Source organism: Castor canadensis, chromosome 6, assembly GCF_047511655.1.
Source record: "Castor canadensis chromosome 6, mCasCan1.hap1v2, whole genome shotgun sequence".
In the NCBI taxonomy this organism is placed as follows: Eukaryota; Metazoa; Chordata; class Mammalia; order Rodentia; family Castoridae; genus Castor; species Castor canadensis.
In genome coordinates, this window is record NC_133391.1 from 41,145,757 (window position 1) to 41,173,052 (window position 27,296).

General features: G+C 50.5%; 2 protein-coding genes across 2 annotated transcripts in view; one reads left to right on the forward strand and one right to left on the reverse strand.

Annotated features, from left to right (window-relative positions):
* B4galnt3 (beta-1,4-N-acetyl-galactosaminyltransferase 3) overlaps nucleotides 1–19,774 on the forward strand; it is a 91,354-nt gene extending 71,580 nt beyond the window's left edge. The window contains exons 7-20 of the mRNA XM_020176684.2: nucleotides 705–772; nucleotides 1,776–1,854; nucleotides 1,980–2,046; nucleotides 4,869–5,012; nucleotides 6,027–6,136; nucleotides 7,024–7,124; nucleotides 7,430–7,491; nucleotides 8,454–9,249; nucleotides 12,634–12,950; nucleotides 13,707–13,860; nucleotides 14,101–14,173; nucleotides 14,928–15,081; nucleotides 15,645–15,771; nucleotides 17,819–19,774. Of these exons, the coding sequence (XP_020032273.2) occupies nucleotides 705–772; nucleotides 1,776–1,854; nucleotides 1,980–2,046; nucleotides 4,869–5,012; nucleotides 6,027–6,136; nucleotides 7,024–7,124; nucleotides 7,430–7,491; nucleotides 8,454–9,249; nucleotides 12,634–12,950; nucleotides 13,707–13,860; nucleotides 14,101–14,173; nucleotides 14,928–15,081; nucleotides 15,645–15,771; nucleotides 17,819–17,927 (2,361 nt within the window). The 3' untranslated portion in view covers nucleotides 17,928–19,774. The remainder of the gene's footprint in view (nucleotides 1–704; nucleotides 773–1,775; nucleotides 1,855–1,979; nucleotides 2,047–4,868; nucleotides 5,013–6,026; nucleotides 6,137–7,023; nucleotides 7,125–7,429; nucleotides 7,492–8,453; nucleotides 9,250–12,633; nucleotides 12,951–13,706; nucleotides 13,861–14,100; nucleotides 14,174–14,927; nucleotides 15,082–15,644; nucleotides 15,772–17,818) is intronic.
* A 1,852-nt stretch (nucleotides 19,775–21,626) lies between these two features.
* Ninj2 (ninjurin 2) overlaps nucleotides 21,627–27,296 on the reverse strand; it is a 39,724-nt gene continuing 34,054 nt past the window's right edge. The window contains 3 exon segments of the mRNA XM_074076331.1: nucleotides 21,627–21,676; nucleotides 21,679–21,792; nucleotides 22,401–22,632. Of these exon segments, the coding sequence (XP_073932432.1) occupies nucleotides 21,627–21,676; nucleotides 21,679–21,792; nucleotides 22,401–22,632 (396 nt within the window).

The window sequence follows — 27,296 nt, forward strand, 5'->3', positions numbered from 1 at the left end:
TAGGGGCAACACAGCCTTGGAGCACTCCCACTGGTCTCCGGAGCCAGGTCACTGAAGGGCCACCTGAGATCATCAGGAGCCTCTAGTTCACTAGACGGTCTTTGATGTGAAAAAGGGGCAAAAAAGGATTTTTCCTCATTTCTACCCCTGCTGCAAGGGGGTAAGCTGAGGTTGGGTGGAGTGAGGAGTTGGAATTTGAGACCCCAAAGACTCATCTTTGAGCCAGGTGCCAGTGGCTCACTTGGGAGACTGAGATTGGGAGAATTGCAATTCGAGGCCAGCTGGGGCAAATAGTTCTTGAGACCCCCATCTCCAAAATAACTAGAGCAAAATGGACTGGAGGTGTGGCTCAAGTGGTAGAGCATCTGCTTTGTAAACACAAAGCCCTGAGTTCAAACACCAGTCTAACCAAAACAAACAAACAAACAAAAGACTCCTGTCAGGGTGGCAACCCAGCCACATACATCTTTTGGGTCCGATTTTTGGTGTTGAGGATTCGCATTCTGGCTGGCAATGGTGGGATGTGCAGTTTGCCCAGCCACACTCCTTAACTGTTTCTTCTCTGTCAATCTCATCCTCCCTCCCCTCTTCCTCTCTTCCTTTTCTCCTTCCTTCTCCCTTGTTCTCTCCACTCACGCCCTCCCATCCTCCTTTGTGTATTCTCTTTCTCCTTTTCTCTCTCTCCTCTCTCCCTACACCTCTAGACTGGAAAGGAGTGGACTGCCCCTGGAGAGTTTGGGAAATTTCGGAGTCAAATTTCCAAGCCAGTGAGGTGAGTCACAATACTCTTGTGAGCCCCTTAAGTTCTGAGGCCACATCAAAGTGAGAGAACCCAGTTGGACCCAGCCTTCAGGGCATCCACACTTTCTGGGTAAATAGAGTCTCTGGCTTGAAAACTGTTAGGCTTTTCCTTCCTTGTTTTATAGATGAGCAAACTGAGAGGGTTTGTGACTTATAAAAAGTCACACAGCCATTTAGTAACCCTCAAGACTGGAAAACAGGTCTCCTTTTGCCTTCCCATTTCCTCCACCCCTGAGATGCATCACAGCCTGAACAGTGGTTGCTCTTTGGGCCTGCAGGAACCTGAGCTGCAGGAATGACCCGTCAGTGATCCCTGCTAGCCAGCAGGGAAAGCAAGACCTTTCCTAGCCAATAGCAGCTAGAAATCTCTACTGCTCTAGAAAGGGGAATTTAGCCTGGCTTCAGATCGCCACCTGGTGGCCCTTCCGCACGCTCGCAGGCAAAAACTGGCTTAGGCTTGAAGTTAAGCAGATCTAGTTTGCAAAGGATGCTTGCTGTGTGCCAGTGGTGAGCGTTTTCTATGTAACTCAACACCGCAGATAATGATGTGGACTCTGAAGTAAAGCTGCCTGGGTCCAAGTCCTGACTTCATCACTTACTACCTGGGTGACTTAGGCTGATCTCCCAGAATTTCCCTGCCTCAGTGGCCTCACTTATAGCCAAAGAACAAAGTAATATTTCTGCTAAGGCACTAAGTACAGTGCCTGGCACTTAGTAACTGCTCTCCAAGGGCTCACTATGAGAGTTCTTTTCATTGGATCCCCGAACTATCCTGTGAAGTATGTGCAGCATTGCCATCACACAGAAGGGGAAACCAAGGCCACTGGGGGGAGGGGTCTATCTAACCCAGATGGGTAAATGGCTAGCTCCTGGGGTTATCCTAGCAGGGCAAAAGAGATAGGAGGAATAAGGGGGGACCGAGGTGACCTGGGACCCAGGAGAAGCTCTCCATTTTCCTGCTCTCCCTCTGCCAGCCTGTCAGCCTCCTTCAGGTACTACTTTGAGGTGCTACACAAGCAGAATGACAAGGGCACAGACCATGTGGAGGTCGCGGTAAGGACCCTGCCCTCCCTATCTCTCCCAGCCCTGTTCCCCATATGCCCCTCCCCTTGTCCCTTGAACCCTGTCCAAAACTTAGCACCTCCAACCTTCCACATCCACCCTCACTCCTCTTCCAGTGGCGGCGGAATGATCCTGGAGCCAAGTTCACCATCATCGACAGCTCTTCGCTGTCCCTCTTCACAAGTGAGTAGCTCTTTCTTGCCTGCCTGGAGATGGAGGCCAGGGTGCCCATGTATGGGGCTCAGCCTGCCCAGGGGGATGTGGTCTGGGGAGAGGGTGCAGGGTATAGCTCAAGATGCTTAGGACACAGTATGTGGGAAGGAGGGCCAGAGCAAGAACAGTACCTAAGGGGCCTGTGACCCTCATTCTTCAGGGTCAGTGACTCCTTTAAGAACCTACTAGTTGCTGGCACCAGTGGCTCACGCCTGTAATCCTAGCTACTCAGGAGGCAGAGATCAGGAGGATCAAGGTTCAAAGCCAGCCCGGGGAAGTAGTTCGAGAGATCCTATCTCAAAAAAACCCTTTACAAAAATAGGGCTGGTGGAGTGGCTCAAGGTGAAGGCCCTGAGTTCAAGCCCCAGTACTGAAAAAAAAGAAGAAGAACCACATACTAGTTGCTGGGCACCAGTGACTCATGCCTGTTATCCAAGCTACTTAGGAGGCTGAGTTTGGGAAGATTGCAGTTTGAGGCCAGCTCAGGGAAATAGTTTAAGAGACCCCATCTCTAAAATAACCAGAGCAAATGGACTGGAGGAGTGGCTCAAGCAGTAGAGTGCCTGTTTTGCAAGTATGAAGCCCAGAATTCAAACCCCAGTCCCACACACACAAAAAGAACTTACTAGTTGAGGTGTGGCTCAGGTAGTAGAGTGCCAGCCTAGCGAGCTCAAAGCCCTGGGTTCAAACTCCAGCCCATCAAGGGAAGAAAAAAACCTGCTAGAGACCAGATGTGGTGGTACACCTGTAATCCCAGCACTGGGAGGCGGAGGCAGGAGGATTGCAAGGTTGAGGCCAGCCTGATAGCAAGGCCTTTTAGAAGCTGTCTGAGCCCTTACCTCAGTGTGCCCTCGTCCGTTCACACATGATGTTTCAAATGCAACCACAAGAAGATCCAGGCTCACTCTAGATTAAAAACCCATGAGTAGGTCCAGTCCCCTATCCACAACCATAGTTCTTATAGAGCCAAGGCCTGAGGAGAAGAAACTGTCACCTACTTTATATTTGCAAGAAATTAGCTCCCCAGCTGTACTTCTCACTGCCTATCTCTCTGCAAGATTCATATCCTCAGGCCCCACTTTAAAAAAAAAAAAAAAAGGTCAGGTGTTGTGGTGCATGCCTAGAATCTCAGCACTTCAGAGGCTGAGGCAGAAAGATCTCCACTGAAAGAGCATACATGCATACATAGACAGATGGTGTGGCTGTGTGTCTCAGAGGTAGAACACTTGCCTAGCAGGCACAAGGCCCTGGGTTCCAATCCTAGTGTTGGGGGGAAAAAAAAGTTAAAATAAAAATGGCCTCTTTAGGCCTCTATGGCAAGGGTAGAAAAAGCAGAGCGCAGATCTAGGACCCTAGGAGAGGACAGGGAAGGCAAGTGCCCAGGGAGCTGGGAGGGCATGGAGAGAGAGGGGACCTCTGGGCTCCTGGGATAGGGTGGCAAGGTTGATGGGAGGAATTTGCTGGTCCCCAAAGCAAGAGGCCACAGGGCAGGGCAGAAGGAGCAGGTTGTGAACTGCTGGTATGGTGCTAAAGGAAGAATTGCTGTTGAGGCCCACATGTTCAATGTGAACCAATAAAGATGCCCACAGCAAAGGCCAGGTGTGCAACTAGGAAAATGGGTCAAAGACAGCTAGCCTTGGGTACAAGAGGAAGAGCTCTGTTGTGCTGTCTGGGGCTGTAGATAAGTGAATCAAGGAGGCAGAGGGCAAAGACAAGCCACAGGCCCCCCAAGTAGTTTGGTTAGCGAAGGAAGGGGGGTCAGTGTGAGTCAACTTGAAGGTAAAAAATAACAGAGGATGACCCCACATCTCAGCTGCCGTAAACAAAGGACTGTGGTGTTGTGGGCACTAGGGGGAGCCCTGCTCACGCTCGTCCTTGATTTGCTTGAGAAGTTGTCTACACCGCTGATGCTCCAACTAGATTGCTTGGGTTTGAACTTGGCTTTCCCACTTACCAGTTGTGTGACCTTAGGCAGATAGCTGTGATCTCTATGCCAAAGACTATAAAATAGGAGTAATAGTACCAATTGAGCTTTCCTCATCTGAAATCCAAAATCTGAATTGCTCTGAAATCCAAAACTTGTTGAACACCTGATGGATTTTTTTGGTTTAAACTGTGCAGATATCCCAAAAAACAAAACAAAACAAAACAAAAAAAACCATCTGAAATCTGAAACACTTCTGGTCTCAAACATTTTGGATAAGAGATAGTCAGCCTATGCATTAGTTATATGGTAGTTTTGAAGGTTAAATTGATTAGTATTTGTGAGGTACTTAGAATGATACATGGAGGCTGGGCATGTAGCTTAGTGATAGAACAGTTGCCTAGCATGTATGAAGCTCTGGTTTTATTCCCCAGGACTGCCAAAAAGAAAAAGTAAGTACTTTATAGGTACTGTTTAAGTAAAATTAAATATAATGATAGAATATAAATTTCTTCAGATAGCAGTAAGACATCTTTTTTTTGTGTGGTACTGGGGTTTTGAACCTTGCTAGGCAGGTGCTCTTACCACTTGAGCCACTCCACCAGCCCCAGATAGCAGTAAAGCACCATGAGGAAGAGATATCTTTTCCAATGTATGCAAAATTGTGAGGCAGGCTAACCATGGGCTGGGAGACAGATTGCAGAAGTCACAAGTTATGGGGGGCGGGCTAGAGGGGCGGGACTGGGCACAGCTTAGAATATGCCCCTGGAATACAGAAGTCTGAGTCCCCTCCCTGTCTGTCAAAGGCAGCAAATTAGGAACCTTCCAGAAGTCACAACTTCCTCTGCTCTTTCCTCAATGGACCCAGATGAGACCACCCTGAGGATGGACGAGGTGGGCCACATCCCGCAGACAGCAGCCAGCCACGTGGGCGCCTCCGACTCTCTTCCCAGGGATGAACAGCCACCCGCCGACATGCTGCGGCCTGACCCTCGGGACACCCTCTTTCAAGGTGAGCCCTTGACTATGTACTCGTCACCCTGTCTGGGGACAGCACACTGCCAGTTCCCTCCATGTTGATGGAGAAGACTCGGAAACTTGTTATCTCTACCACAACATCCCATAAGTCACGTAATCTTTTCCCCCCTTGTAGTATAAAGTATAACATGCATCTAGAAACATATTCATCCAATCATACGCTTCTCCAAATCATTATGGAGCGGACAAGAAGCAGAATTAGAACCTGGAAGTCCCCATGCTCCCCTCCCCCACCACAAATATCAGAGTCTCTTAGTGGACTCCAAGTCTTGTCATTCAGTGAGTTGACCAACCCCGACACTAAGTGCTAAGTGTGTGCTCTGCCACTCAGCCACATCCCCAGGCCAGTGTTCATATTTTAAAAGACGACAGTGGCCAGGCACCAGTGGTTCATGCCTGTAGTCCTATCTACTCAGGAGGCAGCGATCCGGAGGATCACAGTTCGAAGCCAGCCTGAGCAAACAGTTCTCAAGACCCTATCTTGAAAAAAAACCATTACAGAAAAAGGGCTGGCGGAGTGTCTCAAGGTGTAGGCCCTGAGTTCAAGCCCCCGTACTGCAAAAAAAAAATAAATAAATAAAAAAGATGACAGTGCTCCCTACCTTCCAGGGAGGGAGGTTGGAAGGGAGGGTAGAAACTGAAAGAAGAGGGGCCTTACAGATCCTTGGAAGGAAATCTACTAGGGTGGAGTCTTGGGACCTCTTGGAAGCCTCTAGACCTTATTAAGGACAAACCTGTACAGTGCTTCCAAAGTCATGCTGTACTTGTGTGTCCTGAGTCCTCTGCCCCCAAGGTGCTCTCTGAAGAGTGGTGCCAGCCTCAGCCAATGGGCATGGACTCTGACGGCATCTGCCATTAGTGAATACAAAAGGTGGCTCAGGATAGGCAATGTTAGCCCTTGTTCTCAGTCAGGAGCCTTCGTGGGCCTAAGCCAGATCCACTTATGCTCTCATCAGCCCCTGCAATCCGCTTCCCTTCCCATTCTCAGTGCCTCTGATCCCCAAGTCCCGCCTCCGCCATGTTCTGCCTGACTGTCCCTACAAACCCAGCTACCTGGTGGATGGGCTTCCTCTGCAGCGCTACCAGGGCCTCCGCTTTGTAAGTCTTGGGCCTGGGGGGTAGGCAGGACTGGGGCAGGGATTGCTGCCTGTGACTGGGATGGGAGGTTCAAAACTGACCCCTTGTGTTCCCCACGGCCCACCCCAGCAGACAAGGTGGCCTCAAAGGTCCTTGGGCTGCATTCCTGAATGGACTAACCTAGGTGGACTGTTCCACAAAGCCTGCAAATGGGTGCTATACACACACACACACCAACTCTGCCCAGCAACTCTACTCCAAGGGTCACACAATCCTGTCCTGCCACCAGGTGGCCAACCAAGCCACTAGGGTGAAATGCACTATGAGATGTGGTTAGCTTTAGAAGAACTGTAGCCAGGTGGAGGCTGGAGAGGCAGAACGAAATGATCTGTCCAGATCTAGAGACAAGGCTGGAGGCAGGAAGGAAGTGGTCAGGAGTCATCACCAGGCCAGAGAATGGGTGGGGTGTAATTGAGAAGCTTTTTGGTAGCAGTGACCTCAAGCTATGTTTAAGGTGGCAAAGGAAGCAGTGTAGTCAATAAGGGGAGTGGTGCCAGGGCTGTGGGAAGTAGTGGGTAAAGGTTCGGAGGAAGCAGGAGAGGACCAGATGGCAGAAGGAGGAGGAGGAGGTCTTGATGTCAGTGGAAGGGTGTCAGCTAGAACAGAAGATGAGGTGATGTGGATCAGGGAGCCTGACTCCAGGTTGCTTGGCCTAGAGAGCATGACAAGAAGAATGGAACCTTGGTCTGTGTAACCAAGTATTTCATTCAGTGCCCAAAGCAGCCCTGCCCTCCCCCTAGGCAGGTCCCTTGATGCCCTCCATGGTGCCAGCCAGGGGCAGGCTTAACCGAGGTGGTTCCTCACCAGGACAGCCCTCTTACATCTGCTTCTGTGTCCTCCACATCCAGGTTCATCTCTCCTTTGTTTATCCCAATGACTATACCCGCCTGAGCCACATGGAGACCCATAATAAGTGCTTCTACCAGGAAAATGCCTACTACCAGGACAGGTGGGTGACACTGAATGGACAAAGATGGCCTTCCGGGGAGTTCTGCAGGAGCCAGAACTGCCTGTACTGGAGTGGCCACAGGTGCCCTCCCAGCCTACGGAGTGCTTCTTTTCCTGGGCACTGTACACATACATGCATGCGCACAAGTGTGTACACACACACACACTCACACCCACCCACCCTTGCCAACACACACACACACACACACACACACACACACACACACACACTTCCTTCTTCCACTCAAGCTCAGGCTGAGCCTGCAGGGCAGCTGACACCCATCCTCATGTCCCTTCCTCCTGCAGGGTCAGCTTCCAGGAGTACATCAAGATGGACCAGCCGGAGAAGCAGAGGCCGGAGCAGCCAGGTACAGAGTGACAGCTGAGGCTTCCCATCAGGCTGGGAGGGGTCACCTCAGTTGGCTTCTGGGGGATTTTCAAACCATGCATCCCTATCCCTCCCCCAGTCACTTAGCATCTAAACCACAGCCACCCATCCCTCAGGGGAGCAGAGAGCAGCTCCCTCACCTTCCATATCAGGTCTGTATACAAAAAGCACACCTTCTCTTTTGGGGACAGTACTGGATTTGAACTCATGGCCTCATACTTGCTAGGCGGGCACTCTACCACTTGAGCCACACTCCCAGCCCTTTTTGCTTTAGTTATTTCCAGGAAGGATGTCATGTTTTTTTTGTCCAGGCCAGCCTAAACCTCCATCCTCCTACTTGCACCTCCCGTGCAGCTGGAATGACAGGTGCAAGCCACCAAGCTCAGCTTTTTTGTTGAGATAGGGTCTTGCTAACTTTTTGCCTGGGCTGGCCTCTAGCTGTGATCCTCCCAATCTCTACCTCCTGAGTAGCTGGGATTACAGGCCTAAAATACCACACTTTTTATAGCATGCTAGGGACAAGATTAGCCTTGAGAAGCTCACGTGGGCTGCTGGAGGGGCACGCCATGGGGAAGTCTTCAGTGGAACAGCTCTGTCTTCCTGTGACTTTCTTCATGACAGATCAGGGAATTACTAGGTCCACTTGTTGGGTTCTTAAACGGTGCCAGACATCTCCTAAGCACTTTATATACTTTAAATCACTCAGTCTTCACCAGAACCCTCTGAGAGATGGGTTTCTTTATAGCCTTTATTGTAGGTAATGAAACAGGTTAATTGAAGTAGAAAAACTTGCTTGAGGTCACACAGTAAGTGACAAGAGTTTGGGATTCAGTCCCCACCTGGAACCCCTTGGGGTGTCACACATATGATCACCTGTTCTCTTGTATCTCTTGCTGGGAAAGATTGAAAAGTCCTGACATGAGGAATGGTAATTAACAACAGGTTTTGAGGAAGACCTTTTAGAAGAATCCCAGTATGAAGAAGTGGCAGAGGAGACCCCTGCCTCCCAAGACCAGGACACAAGGACCCGAGAGGAAAAACCTACCTCCACCACCCCTGGGCGGAATGTTACTGACTACCTTCCGCGAAGCCTGCGGAGGCTCCTGGCGCGGCTGCGAGGGGGCCCACTGCTGGCCCCCCTTTCCAAACAGAATGCCACATCTCTGCTCCCAGTGAGGACCAGTGATATCCCAGTCCAGCAGCCAGAGAAGAGGAAGAGAAAATTCAGCCCTGAGCCCAGCCACCACTTACCTCATTCTGATAAGGGGATTGGGGGACACCGGGCAGGGAACCTGCCTCACATTCAAAGGCCCAGGCCCACTGGTGACAGCCCTAGAAAGACTCTAGAGCAGTCCCAGTGGCTGAATCAAGTAGAGTCCTACATTGCAGAGCAGAGAAGGGGTGATAGGATGGGGCCTGAGGACCCCGAAAAGGACTGGCAAGGGGAGGAAGAAGAAGTGGTGGCTGCAGGCCAGAAAGGACAAGTGGAGGGAGAGGAAGGTGGGGAAGAAGACGTGGAGGTTGAGGACATGAGTGAGATGTTTGAATATGTGCCTGTGTTTGACCCAGTGGTAAACTGGGACCAGACCTTCAGTGCCCGGAATCTGGACTTCCAAGCCCTGAGGACTGACTGGATTGACCTGAACTGTAACACATCCGGCAACCTGCTGCTTTCCGAGCAGGAGGCCCTGGAGGTCACGCGGGTCTTCCTGAAGAAGCTCAACCAGAGGAGCCGGGGGTAAGGTAAAGGGCTCTCCTGGGGCCAGGGGCTGGGGAACAGCTGGCCTAGAGGGCACAGACCTGGGGGCTGGTAGCAGGGTCCCCTGCAGCAGACCTTTACTGCCACCCCAGGCCCCTGGGCCTGGCTGGCCCTGCTCTGGCCATCGTCTGTACCAATCAGATCTTTGTTCCAGCATCAGGTGCCTGGCCCCACACACACTGAGGACTGGCAGGGCTTGGAACATTTGGGTCCCCCTCCACCCACCCCTCAGGGAAGGAGCATTTAAAGAGGCAAGCAAAACAGACTGAAAATACAAGTCAAGACTTTTGATGTGGGTTAGAAAATCAGGGCATGAGGCATGGCTAGAGTTCTTTGTTTGCTCATTCATTCATTCAATAAATCAATTATTTTTTTGAGATAAAATCCATGTACCGTTAACTTCAGTACTTTAGAGTACAATTATATTCACATTAGCCAGGTGTGGTGGCACGTGCCTGTAATCCCAAAACTAGAGAGGCTGAGGCAGGAGGATCTGGAATTCCAGACCAGACTGGGCTACATAGTGAGACCTTGTCTCAAAAAAGGGGGGGAGGGTGTGGAGGTATGGCTCAAGCAAGCCCTGAGTTCAAATCCCAGTACTCCTCCCCTCTCCCCAAAATTTTATTTACAGCTGGGGTTGGTGGCCCACACACAAAACCCCAGCACTGGGGGAGCTGAGACCAGCCTGGACTACGTAGGGAGACACTGGAGAAATTAAAGAAAGAAAAGTATGTGCACAGTGTGTTGCTTGACTTCCAGAGCCCTCAGGTGGAAAGATACAGTGTTAACTTCACTTTCTTTCACCCTCCCTCTCTCCCTCTTTCCCACTCTTCCTCTCTATCTCTGTCTCTCTCTCTCAACAAGGTTTCACTATGTTGTGGAGGCTTGTCTGGAACGTGTTGCCTGGAGTAGCTGGGACTACAGACTTGTTCCACCATGCATGGCTGTTTTATTTTATTTTTATGTATGTATGTATGATTTTTTCTGTGGTGCTAAGAATTGAACCCAGGACCTTGTGTATCCCAAACATATACTCTACTTCTGAGGTCCATCCCAGCCATATTTTTATTTGTAATTGACACATGGTAATTATGCGTGTTTGTGGGGTACAGTGTGACATAACAATACATGTGTACAATATGCAATGATCAAATCAGGGAAATTGACATACCCAGTACCTCAGACGTTTGTCATTTCTTTGCATTGGGATCATTTATAATCCTTTCAACTATTTTGAAATAATTATTTCCACCATGGTTATCCTACTGCACTATGGAGTATTAGTTGTTAATCTTCCTCCTGGCTGTTCTCCATGCCTTCTTCTCCATCCCTCCCTTTCCACACTCATCCCAGCTTCTGATAGCCACTATTCTACTCTGCTTCTGCAAGATCAACTTTTTAGCTTCACATATATGTGAGAACACGCAATAGTTAGTTGGCTGTCTCTGCCTACCTTGTTTCACATAACACAGCGTCGTTCAGTTCACCCATGTTCCTGCAAATGACAGAATTTTATTCTTTTATGACTGAATAATATTCCATTGTACATATACACCACATTGTCTTTATCTGTTCATCCATTGGTGAACACTTCTATTGACCTGATATCCTGGCTGTTGTGACTAGAGCTGCAGTGAACATGGAGTACAGGTGTCTTTAATGTACTGATGTCATTTCTTTTGGATATACACCCGGTAGTTAGATAGCAGGATCATATAGTAGTTCTAGTTCGAGGGGTTTGTTTTTGTTTGTTTGGTTTTTGAGGAACCGCCGTACTGTTTTCTTCAATAGCAGTACTAATTTACATTCCCACCAATGGGATTTTTTATTTTTATTTTGGTCTTTTTGACAATAGTCATTCTTACTGGGGTGAAATAATGTCATTTTGATTTGCATTTCCTTGGTGATTAGTGATGTTGAACGTTTTTTCATATGCTTGGTCATTTGTGTATCCTCATTTATTTGTTTATTAATTGATTGAGATAGGGTCTCACTGTGTAGCCTACACTGGACTGTTCTAGGCCTGGCTTGCTGTTCTGTATATCCTATTTTAGGGAGAGGTTTTTTTTTTTTTTTTGTCTTTTCTTTTTTGGTGCTGGGATCGAACCCAGGGCCTCACGCATGCTAGGCAAGCGCTGTACCACCGAGCTACATCCCAGCCCTGTATATCCTATTTTAGGAAATGTCTACTCAGAATCTGGGAGTGGTGGTGGCACACAGCTATAATCCCAGCACTCAGGAGGCTGAGGCAGGAGGATTGTGAGTTTGAGGCGAGCCTGAGCTATATAGAAAAGATCCTGCCTCAAAGAAAAAAAAAAAATCTGTTGAGGTCATTTGTGAATTTGAAACCAGACTTCTTTTCTGTTGAGCTCTGTTGCGTTACATATTCTGGAGATTAATCTTTCATTAGATGAACAGTTTGCAGATATTTTCTCCCGTTCTGTAGGTGGCTGTCCACTGTGTTGTTTCTTCTACTGTGTAGAATCGTTGTAGTCTGATGTAATCCTATTTGTGGATCTTTGGTTTGCTGCCTATACCTTTAGGGTCAGATCCAAAATCTTTGCCCAGGTCAGTGTCCTGAAGCATTAGCTCTGTGTTTTCTTCTACTAAGTCATAGTTTCACGTCTTATGTTTTAGTTTTTGATCCGTTTTGAGTTGATTTTTCTACGTGGAGAGAGAGGGATCTACTTTTATTCGCGTGTGCATTCCAGTTTTCGCAGCACCCTTGATGAACAGACTTCCTTTATCCAATGTATGTTCTTGCTGGGTTTGTTGAAAGTCAGCATGCTGTAAATACCTGGCTTCGTATATGATCCTCTATTCTGTACCATTGGTCTGTGTGTCTGTTTTTACACCAGTGTCCTGCTGTCTGTGATTCTGACTTGCCTTTTTCCAATGACTAATGATGCTGAGTCACCCAGTCAGCGTTTATCCAATCACCCATTCTGCCTTATGGACTATTAATTTGAACAGGGCTGGTTTATTAACAAGGGTTGATTTCTCAGGAACCTCTTCACTGTGACCCCTCTTATTCACCTTGTATACTTAGAATCTTAGAGCTATCAAAGACCTACAGATCATCACAGCTTTTAAACATGAAGGTGGGGGAGAGGGGGAGAAATGACCCAAGCATTGTATGCACATATGAATAATAAAACAATAAAAAACAAAACAAAAAAAAAACCATGGAGGTAGGGAGCCCTAAGGAAGCTGTGCATCTTGCCTAAGTCCCTGCAGCTAGCCCATGGCAAAGCTGGGACAAATACCAGGGTCTCTTAACAACTGGCCCTGCAGGTTTTTACTACATCATTGCTACCCTCACTGTGGAAGGAATTACTCAGGCCTCTCTTCCTTCTGCTGTAGGAGGTACCAGCTACAGCGTGTTGTGAATGTGGAGAAGCGCCAGGACCATCTGCGTGGGGGTCGATACCTCTTGGAGCTTGAATTGCTGGAGCAAGGCCAGCGCCTGGTTCGGCTCTCTGAATACGTGTCCACACGAAACTGGCAGGGCATCGATCCAGCTGGTGGGGAGGAGTCAGAGGGCCGGAATATGCAGGGCCTAATCTGGAGTCCTCACAATCGGAGGCGAGTCCTGAATGCCCGAGATCCAGAGCCCAAGCTGTGCTGGCCCCAGGGTTTCTCCTGGAACCACCGAGCTGTGGTCCACTTCATCGTGCCTGGTAAGCCCTAGAAAGGTGGAGGTCCTAATAACCATCACAAGCACCCAGGCCTGTTTTCTATGGTTTGGTCTCCTAACAACTTGTGAAGGATGCTACTTTACAGTTGAGGAATGAAGGCCACAGAAGAAAAGGAACAAGTTTAAGGGTGCATGGCTAGTAGAGGCTGTAGTTAACAATAGATCTGACTCGCAGGCCAGACTTCAGGGTTAGATATGATCATTGGTTGGGGTTATTGCTGGAGAAATGATTCAGAGAAGGTACTATATAGAATGCCTTTTATTTGTATTTTTCACAGTGCTGGGGATCAAATGCAGGGCCTCATGCATGTTAGGCAGGTGCTCTACCACAAGCCACATCCCTAGCTCCAGAATGGTCTTTATAATCTGAAGAGAAGACACACAGTAGACAGATGTGTAACAATGGCATGGGATGATAAGAAGATGGACAGATAGCAGATTTGATTGTTAGAGCCGGCCAGGGTTGCTATGAGAGAGCTTTGGTGAGCCCCACCTCACAGCCTTCTCCTAGGCCCTGCACAGGAGGGGGTGCAGGAGCCAGCCAAGGAGGCCCTGTAACTCAGCAGCTCTTCTCCTCCCATGGGTCTCTGTGCAGCACTGCGCATGGCTCCCATAGTTTCATTGTCCCCAAGCAGAAGTCTGATGGGGTTCCTGCCTGGTCTGTGTCGGAGCTGAGATTGGAGATGGTCACCTTTGCCTTACCTCTCATTCTTTCTCCCTGCCTGGCCTACTGGGATAGTGAAGAACCAGGCACGCTGGGTGCAGCAATTCATCAGAGACATGGAGAACCTGTTCCAGGTCACTGGCGACCCTCACTTGAACATCATCATCACAGACTATAGCAGTGAGGACATGGATGTTGAGACGGCTCTAAAGAGATCCAGGCTGAGGAGGTGAGGAGACCCCTGACTGGATGCCTCCTTCTGAAGTCCTAAGAATACTGGGTCCAGAGTGGAGCCAGAAGTCCCCTCCAGCTTTCCTGATTCCCAGTCTTCAGCTTTTTCTGGAGGACCCCCCTGCCCCAAACCCTATCTCAAGAGTACCCGTTGTCTCTATTCTGTGCCTGCCACCTTGTCCCAGAGACCCCTGGAGCTGAGTCCTGACACTCAGCTCCTCCTTTCTCCTTTCTACAGCTATCAGTATATGAAGCTAAGTGGAAACTTTGAGCGCTCAGCCGGACTTCAGGCTGGCATAGATCTGGTGAAGGTAATCAGCCTGGATAGGGCTTGGGAGATATGATTAGTGACTGGTTGTAAGGTAGAGAGACATTTGGGATGTGCGAGGTAGCCAGCTCCTCAGCAGGGAAAGGAATAGAGACATGGGAACTTACTGTTACTGCAATTACCTGAGACAATCAAATTAAAGGGAGGAAGGGTTAATTTTGGTTTATGATTTCAGTCCATGGTCATTTGGCCCCATGTCCTTTGGATCTGTGGGAGGCAGCACACCATGGTGAGGACCACACAACAGAGGAAACTGCTCACCTGATAGTGACTGGGAAGCAAAAGAAAGAGAAAGGGGCTGGGGTTTCAATATCCCCTTCTAGGCCAAGTCCAGATTACCTAACTGTCTCCCATTAGGCCTAAAGGTTCCAGCACTTCCAATAGTGCCACAGGCTGGGAACCAAGGCTTTAACACATGGACCTATGGGAGACACTTTCAAGCCACAGCAAGGAGCATCCTCTGTGCTATGCTCAGGGGCAGCACAAGAGTGAGACTAAGCAAATGACAGTAGAGCTTTTGCCCAACTGTCCAGGGTCCTCGGAGTTCATAAGAAGTTGGGGTGGAGTCTAATCCACTGTGTGGTGGTAAGACCTCTGCTTGCGTGCTCAGTGCTTGCTGAGGAAATCCACCAACAGTTAGTTCTGTGTAAGTTGTCAGTAGGGTTCCCCTAGAAGCATGGCCTGGCCTCCCAGCCCTAGTCTGGCTGTTCCACTGACCTTGCCCTTTCTGTCCCCAGGACCCGCACAGCATCATCTTCCTCTGTGACCTCCACATCCACTTCCCAGCTGGAGTCATCGATACCATTCGGAAACATTGTGTGGAGGGCAAGATGGCCTTTGCCCCCATGGTGATGAGGCTGCATTGTGGGGCCACTCCCCAGTGGCCTGAGGGTGAGCCCTGCCCCAGACTAGAAAAGAAGAGAGACCTTTCCGGCCTTGATTTTTAACCCCAGAACCGAAAATAGTCATGTCTACGAGTATCTACATCCTCCTTCCTTGCCTTGCCCTCTTGTGGCCCCTGGGCCTCTGGACAGTCCACCAGAGAAGTCCCCAGAAGCAAGCACAGCAGTGTCACTTCCTGCCCATCTTCCCCAGCACATGCTCATCAAACCTTTATGAAGCACGCACTAGGCACCAGATGCTGTGCCTGTGTGAGGACACAGGTGGAAAGGAGGTGGAAAGAGGTTCCCTGCCTGGGGAGAGAGAAGTGACCCGTAAACTGGCACACAGCTGCCTTGAGGGGCTGTTGGGTCCTAAGTGTAGGACTGTCATCAGCCTGTGGTCACTGTGCATGTGCTATGTCCTGAACATTGGCTCCCCCTACACAGGCCAGGGACTTGATCAGCTGAGACAGTTTTCAGCCTCAGTCTCCCCACCCTCCATCTTTTTAGAAGAGCTTGTAGGAGCACAGCCCAGAAGCCTTCATCTCAGTGGAGCATCTTGTCTGTTCACAGGTTACTGGGAGGTGAATGGGTTTGGGCTGCTCGGCATCTACAAGTCAGACCTGGACAGGATCGGGGGCATGAACACCAAGGAGTTCCGGGACCGCTGGGGCGGGGAAGACTGGGAGCTGCTGGACAGGTGATGGGGATAGAAGGGCCTCTGAAGGATCCGCTGGTGTTCCATCCCATAAGGGGTCTGGGGAGGGAACAGGGCTAGATGACCCAAGCTGTGCCCCTCGGCAGCAGATTCCCAGGCACAGGGTAAGAGTACTGAGCTCTGGGAAGCTCCCTGATGACTCACCTCACTGACACTCTGTTTACACATCCTGTAGAGGGGGATGGCACTCTCACTCTGTGTCACAGTGCTGGTGTGACAATCAGTGGTCACTCGACTGTCAGAGGAAAAGCAGAAACTGTGGGGCTGTGCAAATGTAAATGATAATGTTCTTGACACCAGGCAAGGCGCCCTGCAAAGATGAGTGTGTCCTCCCAGCCAGGACCAGTTCTCCTGCCCATCACAGCTGCCTGGAGGCTGAGGCTGCAGCTGTGGTGAATAGATAAGAGAGACACAGGCCAAAGGTCAGGAACGACTTGGAACCAGCTAAAGAGACAGCATGGAACACTAAGAGCAACACGATATCCAGGAGGTTCTGGGTCCCTGGAAACCAGGGGGCAAGGAGTTTGGGGGAAGAGGTGATGGCCTCAGGGAAGAAGGGGAACATAAGAGAATGTGGTATGAGTTGCAGACTTGGCAGGTGGGCCAGGAGAGAGTATTCTGGCAGGGAGCGAGATCATGCAGTGACACCGGCTTGCAGGGGAGAGAGGAACCTGTGGGTGGTAAGGAAGTTTCTCCCTGCCTGTGCATGAGATTCGCCCCTTTCAAGACGTTTGCAGCCAAGAGAAAGGGAGGGACAGAGGAGAGAGGGGAAAGAAAGGGTATAAGTACTGGAAGAGTGTCTAGAGGAGGTGGACAGGTGACCTTAAACAAGGAAGATATACACTTCTTCCTGAGAGATAGGACAAGATACAGCCACCAACCGCTGGGTGCCTGTACTAGGCAGATGATTCACATACATGATCTCATTTGTTCCTCCCCAAACCTCTGTGAGTTAGGTGTAATTTTCTTCATGTTCAGAGGAGAAAACTGAGTCAGGAAGAATAATTGCTTGGCCCAAATTTCTCCCCTTAAAGCATCAGAGGCCTAAAAAACAGGCCTGTTTATGATTTTCTCCTAGAGGGAAGAAAGACAAGGAAGATGACAATACTGGGAGAATTAGAGGGGAAGGTAGGAAGATCGGGGAGCTTATAGCAGATAACTGCAGTCTCAGAAAGCTAGATCAAAGCAGATCCCAAAGCTGAGGGGAGCCAGTGGATCGGGCACTGCCGCCCTTGGTCTTCATGCTGGTCTGTGTGCTTTGATGCAGACCGCCAGCCTCGTCCCCAAACGTTATGCTTCGAGGTCCAAGGACAGAGAACCTGCTTCCAACTCCAACTACTTGCAGCTCTGCCAGAAGTGCAGGACCCCTGTGAGCGGGGCCCCATGGACTGCGTATATAGAAAAGGACAGGGGGCTGGAGTGTGGCCCAGTGGCAGAGTGCTTGCCTTGTGTGTGAGACCGTAGGCTTCATCCCCAGCACTTAAAAAATAATGGGAGGAAGGAAGGGAGACAAGGAAGGAAAGAAGGAAGAAAGGAAGGAAGGGAGGGAGGGAGGGAGGGAGCCTGCGAGTGGCTCCAGCTGTCTGCCTCCATCAGATATGACAGTGTGTCCGCTGTAGCTGCACTGCAGGTACTGAGCACTTGGCACCGAGCACAGTAAACGCACATCTCTGTGCGTATCTGTGTTGCAGGTGGAGGTGAAGAGTAGACAGGCTGGGAGTGTGTGTACAGACACACACACACACAAATGTATGAGATGCTGGCCTCTTTCTAGCGACAGGGAGCAGGCTGTCACAGATGACGTGACTTACCCTTCACAGAGCTGGGATTCCAACCCAGACTGGCTGTTCAGCACCTGCACCCTTTCCACTACCCGCTACTTCCTCTGGCCTGCGGCTGGTGAGCAGAGGAAGGAAGGCAGCATCTGACGCAGATGTGGCAGAGTTGGCTCCTCAGTGCCTGACTGCTCCCCCCACACCCCCATTGCTGTGTGTGCTTCCCATGGCTCATGCTGCTCTCCCTCCTCCAGGATCCTCCAGGCAGGCCTAGAAGTAGAGCGTCTGTCTCTCAGAAACTTCTTCCACCACTTCCATTCCAAGCGTGGCATGTGGAACCGCCGTCAAGTGAAGATGCCATGATCCCAGGGCAGCTGCTGGACCATCACTTACAGCTCCTCCACTAGCTCTTGGCGCCCTGCTCGCTGCTGAAGGAGGGGAGGGCAGGGGAGCAGAGAGATGACTGGCCCCCGGAGGCCTCGGCACTAATTACCCCCTTCACCGGGGCAGAGGCAGGTGCCCAGGCTCCTCTGCCACTCGCTCCAGAGAAGGACGGGGCAGCAAGGTCAAGGAAGGAGAGACCTACTTGAGCATTACTAGCCTTGTCCACCAAGGTGCATTCTGCCGTCCCCCCCCTCCACACCCTGTGCTCCTCCCCACAGGGAGTATTGACCATGAACTGGACATATTTTATTGGGGAGTTAATTTTTTTTAACAGAGACCCAAAACTACTGTTGACTATGAGAGAGGTGAATTCATGCATTGAGGAAGTGTCCCCATCTGCAGGCCTCAGACCCACTCTTGTGAGGAGCTGTGTCCCTTCCTGAGGCACTGGCCCTCTGTGGAGTAGTTCTAGCCCAGACTCGTGCCTTCCAAACATGCGCACATCACTTCGGTAGCCACCAAACAGCTGGCTTCTCATTAGGGCATTAACCTGACCCCTCCAGATGGTGCTCACTTCAGACTGGAACCATAGAACTGGCGCCATCTTCCTGCTGCGACAGGGGGGTTGGAAGATGGATTCTGCATATGGGCAGTACAAAACTGGCAAGGTGAAAGAAGGTTGAGAGACGCCTTTCTTTCCCCTCTGGGGTCGCCTCTGAGGTAAAGCCTCTGGACAGAGAATGAAAAAACGAGCAAAGAGGAAAAGGACCTAGTCTGTCACCTTTGCTTAGATGAGGACAGGGTATGGGGATTGAGCAGAGAGGAGTGAAAAGGAAGTGGAAACTTGAGTCCTAGCCCTGCTGTGGACCTGACCTCCGGCAGGGGGAGCCCCAGCCACCTGGCCCTGAGGGGACAAAGAGGAAGAGGTGTGGGTGGAACCTCAGCCCCTAGGACAGGGGGCAGGGTGAGAGGTGAGGTACCTTCCCCAAGCGGAGGAGTGCAGGGACAAGAGGAAACAAGAAGTGAGCAGTTTCAGGGAAGGCGGCCCTCTGCCTTGGCAGTCCGTGGCCACCCTTTGTCACCTGATGATACATACTTATCTTGCACTAATAATCCTCAGGTGCTTTTGTGGCTGGGGATTTTCCTACTGCTGCTGGTGAATTTACCAATGGTGCATTGGATGCGGGGGTGAGGACTTGAAGTCTATGAAGAGAGGTGAGCACAGGCCTCCCTGCAGTGAGGAAGGGCTTGTGGAGGTGCAGGAAGCCACTCAACGAGCCCCAGCTCCATGCTGTGACAGTCCAGATCATGGCATTTGGAACTGTGTGCATGTCAGTGACTGCGGGCACCAGGGGCATAAGCTCGGCGTGTGGATGAGAGGAGCCCATTGCGCTAAGCAATCAGGAAGTCAGGCGTGCAGTTAGTAGGCTGTGGCTTATGAGTGCTGTACATGCTCCTGGGCTGTGGCCTTTTCTGGTCCCTGCTTAGGCCCTCTGGAAAGGGCTCATAGGAAGTCAGCTGGGGCTGGGACTGACCAGACAGGGTGCCAGGTCTCTTTCTAGGGCTGCCCATCACTGGCATTGTACTAGAAGGCTGGAATAAGTCCCAGCAGCCCTCCTGCTGCACTTCTGACAACTAAGAGCCCGGCCAGCCTTCCTGTCCTGCCTGCCCCCTTCCCCTATCCTTGGGGCCAGTGCCTTGTGTTTGTGACTGTTACCTCCTCACCATCTGCCTTAAGGGGAAGGGCCTGGCTCCTACTCTGTTGGGGATTGTCGTGGGTGGGGTGGGGGAAGGGAGTGCAGTAAATACAGCATCTTCTTAGAAAACAGATGACTCTTGTGTTTTCCTGTTGCCCATTCATGGTGGAAGAGGGCTGGGCTGAGGGGCCCAGGGATCATCTCTGTCCTTCAGCTGTCCGGTCTCTGATGAGTGTGCCAAGGATCCTGCTGCACCACCTTCCACCCTTACTGCCAGCTTCGTGCCTGTGGTGGTGGGCAGCCTTCTCTGTGCTGCAGTTTATTCAGGAAGGACACAGCAGTGTCCTGTCTGGGGATCTCACAGTCTCAGTACGCTAAGTGTTTGCTGTTTAGTAGGTTAATGGAGGTTGGCAGTTTTGGCTGGGAAAAGCTGTAAACACCCTGGATGAAGAAGGGAGACTAGGGCTGGTCATGCTGGCTGTGCCTGTAATTTCAGCACCCAGGAGGATCGAGAGTTTCAGGCCAGCCTAGGCTACATAGCAAGATCCTGATTCAAAAATAAAAATAAGGCTAGCTACAGTCAGAATGATGATATGGCTTATTCCAAAAGAGCAGTTGGGGCAAGAGTGTAGCTCAGTGGCAAGAGCACTTGCCTAGCATGTGTGAGGCCCTGGATTCTCTCCCCAGCCCTCAGAAGGAAGAAAGGAAGGAAGGAAGGAGGGAGGGAGGAAGGAAGGAAGGAAGAGAGAAAAAGAAGGAAAGAGGGAAAGGGAAAGAAAAGGAAAGAAGGGAGGGAGGGAAAGAAAAAAAGAAAGAAAAGATCATTTCTTGAGCTAGGGATGTCCTGTAGGGTGCTTGACAGGTGCAAATTGATCTTTGTTGTTATATTCAGCCTGGGCAAATATACAAAATTTGTGTTCTTTAAATATACATCCAAGAGACACTGTTAATGTGAAAGCTAGTATAAGTTTATAGTAGGTTTTTTTTTTCTTTTCCACTACTAGAGTTTGAACTCAGGGCCTCATGCCTGATGAAAAGGCTGTGTGTGTTTGCATCAGTCCAGAAGGAGTAATCTGCAATTGGTGGAACAGGTAGCAAGTTCTTTCTGGGATCCGGCATCCGGATCCTTCAGGACTGCAGACAGCGAGACTGACTCAGTGGATTCGCAGAGCCCTTTATGGATAGAAAGCATTGAATTTTACAGAAAGGGAGAGCCACAGCCAGGAGCAGAGGGAAAGAAAGGGGTGGAGACAGAGCCAGAGTTCTCAGGCTGGGCAGACTTGACCTGAGCAGACCCGCCTTAGGCTCAGGAGGTCCTGCCACGTCGGGACAGGTTGGCAGTGCCCAAGTCTGAGCGTAGGACTCCAGACCAAGATGGAATCACTCCGACCACTAAGATATCAAGTCTTAATTCAGGTGCGTGGGTAGAAGCCCTTTTAGAAGCTCTCTGGGGCCTGGCATATCAGGGAGGATGAAGGCAGATGCAGTTACAGGCCCAGCACCTGTAGGGGAAGCAGACAAGAGGCCATGAAGAGGACAGGGTGGCCTAGCGCTCCTCACACTGGACATACACACGATCCACTGGCTGTCTTACTAAAATGCGGTGTGATTCAGCAGCTCTGGAGTGGCCTGGTGTGTGCATTTTCAGCCACTTCCCAGGTGGCCCCTGGACCATAATCTGAGTAGGAAGGACTGCTGGACAATGCCACTGTTCTCGTGCCAGAGTGGCAGAGCCAACCACTAACCACATTGCCACCCTCCCCATCCCAGGCTGTGACAAAAGCTGCACTTAAGAACTGAAGAGTCACCAGTGACAGAGCAAGGGGCTAGCACAGCCCTCCAGTGCCAGCTCAAGAGTACCCTTGCCCAGGCCTATAGGCCTGATTCGGCTTGGTAAGGGAAACCCCTCTTCCAGAGACAGAAGGGCCTGCTGGGGAGCCCCTGGGTCGGGGTCCCTCCTCCCCCCCTCACCTGGCTGTGTTCAGAGAGGATTCCTTGAGGCCCTAGCAGCCAAGAATCCTGTCTTATGTGCCCAAAGGCTGTGATGAAAATGTTGATGACCACAGTGATGAAGACCAAAGTGGTGGCAGCATTGTTGAGCTGGTTTAGCCGCCACTGACTTTCTACCTCATTCAGGTTCAGCCGTGCTGTGGAGCAAGGAGGGGGAGGGAAGGTCAGCGTGGGATCACAGCCTGGAGCGCCCCTCCCCACAGCCAGTGGTTTAGAGAGAATCTGGCTTTAGAGACCCATGTGGCAGACATCCTTGAGGTGGTAGACTGGGGGCTGAAATGCCTTTTGGGCCTCCTTATAAGTGCACGGGGCACTTCATGGAATCGGGGGGTCGGGAGCTTAACTGAATCTTATCCTTTTTTTTTTTTTTTTTCCTTAGCGGTACTGGAGTTTGAACTCAGGGCTTCATTCTTGCTAAGCAGGCGCTCTACCACTTGAGCCACTCTGCCAGCCTTTAATGGGTTCTTCCAAGGGCGGGAATGAGTGCTCACAAAAAAGAAAAGAAAAAGAAAAAAAGCTAGAAGGAACACTACCGCAAGTTAGTGAACAGTCACTCAGCAGCTGTCATTCAGTGTGCCCCCTATGGGATGCTGGGAGATAGGACAGGTGGTGCCCTCGCAGTACACTGGCAAGTACCAGGGGCAGACGCTAGGTCTGAGAAGGTGGCATGAGCAAATGCAGGGACCGTTCCCCCCAGCAGGGGGCGCCAAAGCAGAAGGCCTGACTCCAGGCCCGGGCTTCTCACCAATGACCACCAGGAGGATCCCGATGGCCACCTGCAGGAGCAGAGAGATGCTGATGAGGGTGATGAGGGTGGTGTAGTACTGAGCGGTCGGCCCCTGCTCCAGCACCGCTTTCAGCCGCGTGGCGTTGGACATGAAGAGCGCCACGTCCAGCATGCTCTCAGCCACACTCTTCTTGGTGGCATAATGGTTCAGGTTGATGGGCTGGTTCCCCCTGGGGTTGGCGTGCCCGGGCTGAAAAGGAGATGGCACAGGCTCAGCAGGCTCAGGAGGAGACATAGTGAGAGACTGGAAAGAGGAGGGAGGTTTTAACAGGGATTCCCCTGCCACTGGTGGTGATGCTGTGCGGCGTACGGCCTGAAATAGAATGAAGGGACCTGGCAGGACATGGTGCTGTGCTATGGTTTCTGCTTCAGGGAGGGCCGCACTTTCCTCACACCTTCACCCACCCAGCTGAAGAAAGACAAGAGAAGAGTCGAGGCCCCAGGGAGGGCACAGAGCTCAGCAAATGAAACACGTTCACATTTCAATCCCAGTCAGCCCCTCAACCAAGAACCTGGGAGCCTCAGCTCTGCTAAGTCACCCACCAGCCAGCAAACCACCGTTGTCAGAATCTGCATATGGGCCGGGCACTGGTGCTCACACCTGTAATCCTAGCTACTCAGGAGGCAGAGATCAGGAGGATCATGGTTCAAAGTCAGCCTGGACAAATAGTTCATGAGACCCTATCTTGAAAAAACCCTTTACAAAAAAAGGGCTGGTGGAGTGGCTCAAGGTGAAGGCCTTGAGTTCAAGCCCCAGTGTGAAAGAGAGAAAAAAGGAAGGAGGGAGGGAGAGACAGAGGGAGGGAGGAAGGAAGGAAGGAAGAAAAAAAAAGAAAAACATTGAGGCCAGTCATGGTGCAAAGTAGGCCTCTACCACTTGAGCCATGCCTTCAGTCCATTTTGCTCTGGTTATTTTGGAGATGGGGTTCTCCTGAACTATTTGCCAGGCTGGCCTTGAAGCTTGATTCTCCTGATCTCCTAAGATTACAGGCGTGAGCCGCTGGAGCCTGACCCGGGCAATTTGTTGAGTGCCTATTAGCTGGTTTTTTTTTTTTTCATCCAGTTTTTTATTGGTTGAGATGGGGGCTAACTTTTTCATCCAGGCTTGCCTCCAACCGCAATCCTCTGATGTCATCCCCTGGAGTAGCTGGGATTACTGTGCTTGATCCAAGTGCTCTCCAGTGCCTCGGCTTGCCGGCAGCATCCTGTCTAAATTTCTGGGCCCCTTCCAGAGGCTCATACCGTATCAACTGTACTGCAGTTCCATCTTTTGTAGTTAGTGGCTTGTTTTTTTGAGACAGGGTCTTGCCATGCAACCCAGGCTGGTCTTGAACTCCTTATATAGCCCAGGCTGGCCTCAAAAATTTTTTTTTTTTTGGCAGCACTGAGGTTTGAACTCAGGGCCTCACACTTGCTAGGCAGGTTCTCTTACCTCTTGAGTCACTCCACCAGCAGGGCCTTGGTTTAGGGTCAGTGTGACAAAAACTGAAATGGAGCCAAGTACCAGTGGCTCACCCCTGTAATTCCAGCTACTCAGGAGGCAGAGATCAGGAGGATCACAGTTCAAAGCCAGCCCAGGCAAATAGTTCACGAGACCCTATCTCAAAAAAACCCATCACAAAGAAAGGGCTGATGGAGTAGGCCCTAATTTCAAGCCCCAGTACCACAAAAACAAACAAACAAACAAACAAAAACCTGAAGTGGAGTGGTGAAAGGACTTTTGAAACATGTCACAACTTGGAGATAGGGACACTGACTCAGAGATCACCACAACAAAATGGATATCGGGTGAGTGGGTAGATAGATGAAGAATGGCGTAGCGGGGATTACAGATATAAGCTACCATGCCTGGCCTAAAACTTTTCGATGATGCATCCATAATATATGTATATCCTTTTATTGTAACTTACATTCATATTTTACTAGACTAATACATGCTATAGCATATAGAAAATTTTGAAAGGATTACATAAAAATAAATACAAATGGAGGTTTGATTTTCTTATTGTATCTCAAAGATGGTTTTGAGTAGCCCTCTTTGGAGATCCAGCACTAACCACACGCTTGGCTGCAGATTGAACATAAGCCAACCAAAGGGGATCCCTCCCAGTCCCAGCCCCCCTCTCTCTCCTAAAGTTTGCTTTCAAAGTTCTCCTCTCTTCTGCCTTCATTTCCAGGGCTGGTAATGTCGAGCATGGGCCAGGACTGGCGGCATGGGCCCTGAGGCCTCCTTTTCCATGGGCCAGCATGGAGGTCTGAGCACAAAATGGCTCTTTCACTTTGGAACCCTTCCCTCCAGGCTGTGGGTAGCTCATTACCAAAATCTGTGTTTGTCCCATTGTCTCTGGGAGGGGTGGGACAAGGAGGAGAATCAGGAGACACTTTTGCATGGAAGATGAGAATGAAGACCCGTAGGTGCCTTCATTCAACATGGACTGAGCACATGCACCAGGCAGGACTTGGCACTGAGCACCATAGGCTTGATGAGGACATATCGCTACCCTACTCCACCCAGGCCCTGGAGAGTACTCACACCAGGACCAGGCAACTAGAACTAGACAGGGGCCCAGAGCCCAGAGAAAGGAGGAAGCAGGGCTGTGACATGGCAGGAATGACATGCTCCCTGTCTCTTCCTGTATTTTCTAGGGCCTGGGCTTCAGCCTGTACTGGGACTATGAGGAGCAGGAGGTGAGGACAGAGTGACAGTGAGGACCTGGAAGTCCACACAACTGGCTCATAGCCTTTAGAAATGAGGTCAAAGCAAGTCTGGGCTTGTCTGGGCCCAGTTGGCCTGGTTGATTAGGGTCAGGGATCCCAGGGACAACACCCCTCAAAGGCCAATGGTCGCTGTCAACCCCAAGGCTACAACCTGTAGTCTAACCTGTTTGGTGAAAGTTTGTCCTGGGTCACTAAGAACATGAATAGTAGTCAGTGGCTGGGCACTGGTGCCTCATGCCCATAATCTTAGCTGAGGGCAGGAGGATCACAGTTCAAGGCCAGGCCAGGGAAAAAGTTCATGAGACCTCATCTCAAACAATGGCTGGGCACAGTGGTGCAACTTTCATCCCCTGCTCCATGGGGAAGCCCAAATAGGAAGAGCACATCCAGGCCAGCAGGGCATAAAGGAAGACCCTATCTCAAAAATAACTAAAGGCAACAAGGGCTGGGGGCGTGGCTGAAGGGGTAGAGCACCTGCCTAGCAAGTACAAGGCCCTGAGTTCAAACATTAGTATAGGGCCACCTCCAAAAAAAAAAAAAAAAAGATCTGATAGAACAAAATCTAACTCCACGGAAGACTCCCTTCCCAGAAGATTTGCATCTTAGCAGTAGACAAAACCTTAAATCCAAACCACTAGGGCTGTGCTTAGAGCATTGATTAAATACTGGGGGGAGGAGGAAAAAGTGGTGCTGGAAGGGAGCACAGACCTTTTTAAACCTCTATAAGAAGCTTTGCTTTGCTATTTGTTTCACTTTTTTTTTTTTTTTTTCCCAGTGCTAGGGATCAAACCCAGGTCCTCCTGCATGGTGGGCAAGTGCTTTTCCACTAAGCCACACTCCGGCCTCTGTAAGTTTTAACAGCTGGCCAGTTTTGGTTGCAATTAGATGATGGAGGTGCTGGTGGCTCACGCCTGTAATCCTATCTACTCAGGAGGCAGAGATCAGGAAGATCATGGTTCAAAGCCAGCCAAGGCAAATACTTCTTGAGACCCTATCTTGAAAAAATCCTTCACAAAAAAAGGGCTGGTGGAGTGGCTCAAGGTGTAGTAGACCCTGAGTTCAAACCCCAGTACTGCAAAAAAAAAAAAAAAAAAGATGAAGATGAAGGAGCAATGTTTCACAGAGGATGTGGGACTCTGTTAACTTAGAAGGCAGCAGGCCTCATCCCCCTCTCTGATTTCAGGACCTGCTTTCATTTGCTGAGTGTCCACTGGGTGGCGTGTGGGGACTAAAGACATTGCTTGGGCATCTGGCAGCAGCAGGAAGCCAACACAGGACAGGATTGGTTTGAAACCTGGGCTCCTGCGAGCCTGAATAGGACACAAATGTGACTAAGACTGTCTAAAACTCTCCTGACCCAAGAGTCAAAGGAATTGAATAATCAACCGATGCTGTAGCAGGTGTGATGGTGCACGTCTATAATCCCAGCAGTTGGGAGGCTGAGGCAGCAGGATTGTAAGTTCCATCCTACCCTGTCTCAAAAAATATATAAATAAAATAAATTAAAAAAATTAATCAATACTGAAATAGGGCCAGAGCTGAATGGGGAGATGATAGAGGGGGAAAGAATTCAGGGGGGCTGGTGGAGGGCCCAGCAGCCTGGCTGATAATGTTTAGAAGGGAGTCTGCTGTGAGGCCCTGGGTGAAGTTGCTTTGAAAGGGGTCCCTCATAGTAGTAAGTGATTGGGTAAACCCCAAGTCCTGCAGGAGCTCAAGCTCTTTTTCTTTTTTTTGGCTGTACTGGGGTTTGAACTCAGGGCCTTGGTTGCTAGGCAGCTGACCTACTGCTTGACTCACGCCCCAGACCATAGATGTCAAGCTCTTCATCCATAGCTGGAACCTGGGAGCAATTCTACCAGGCGTCAAGATCAGAGAGGAGGGTGAGGTGCCTACTCGGAGGAGCTGGCCCTTTAAGGCCAGGCTCAGGCTGGTCAGAACAAAGTCCTGGGAATGTGGGCTGGACCTGGGAGCAGAGTCACCCAGCATGAGTCATTCATGTTTCAGGGACTCAGAATCACTGGCTCCCACTTGCTGAGCCAGGGCTGAGGGGCAGCCTGCAGGGCTTGTCTGCAGCCCTGCACTGGGGCTGAGGCCTCCCTCGGCCCACCTAAGCCACCAGCCCTGGGCCAGCTCCTG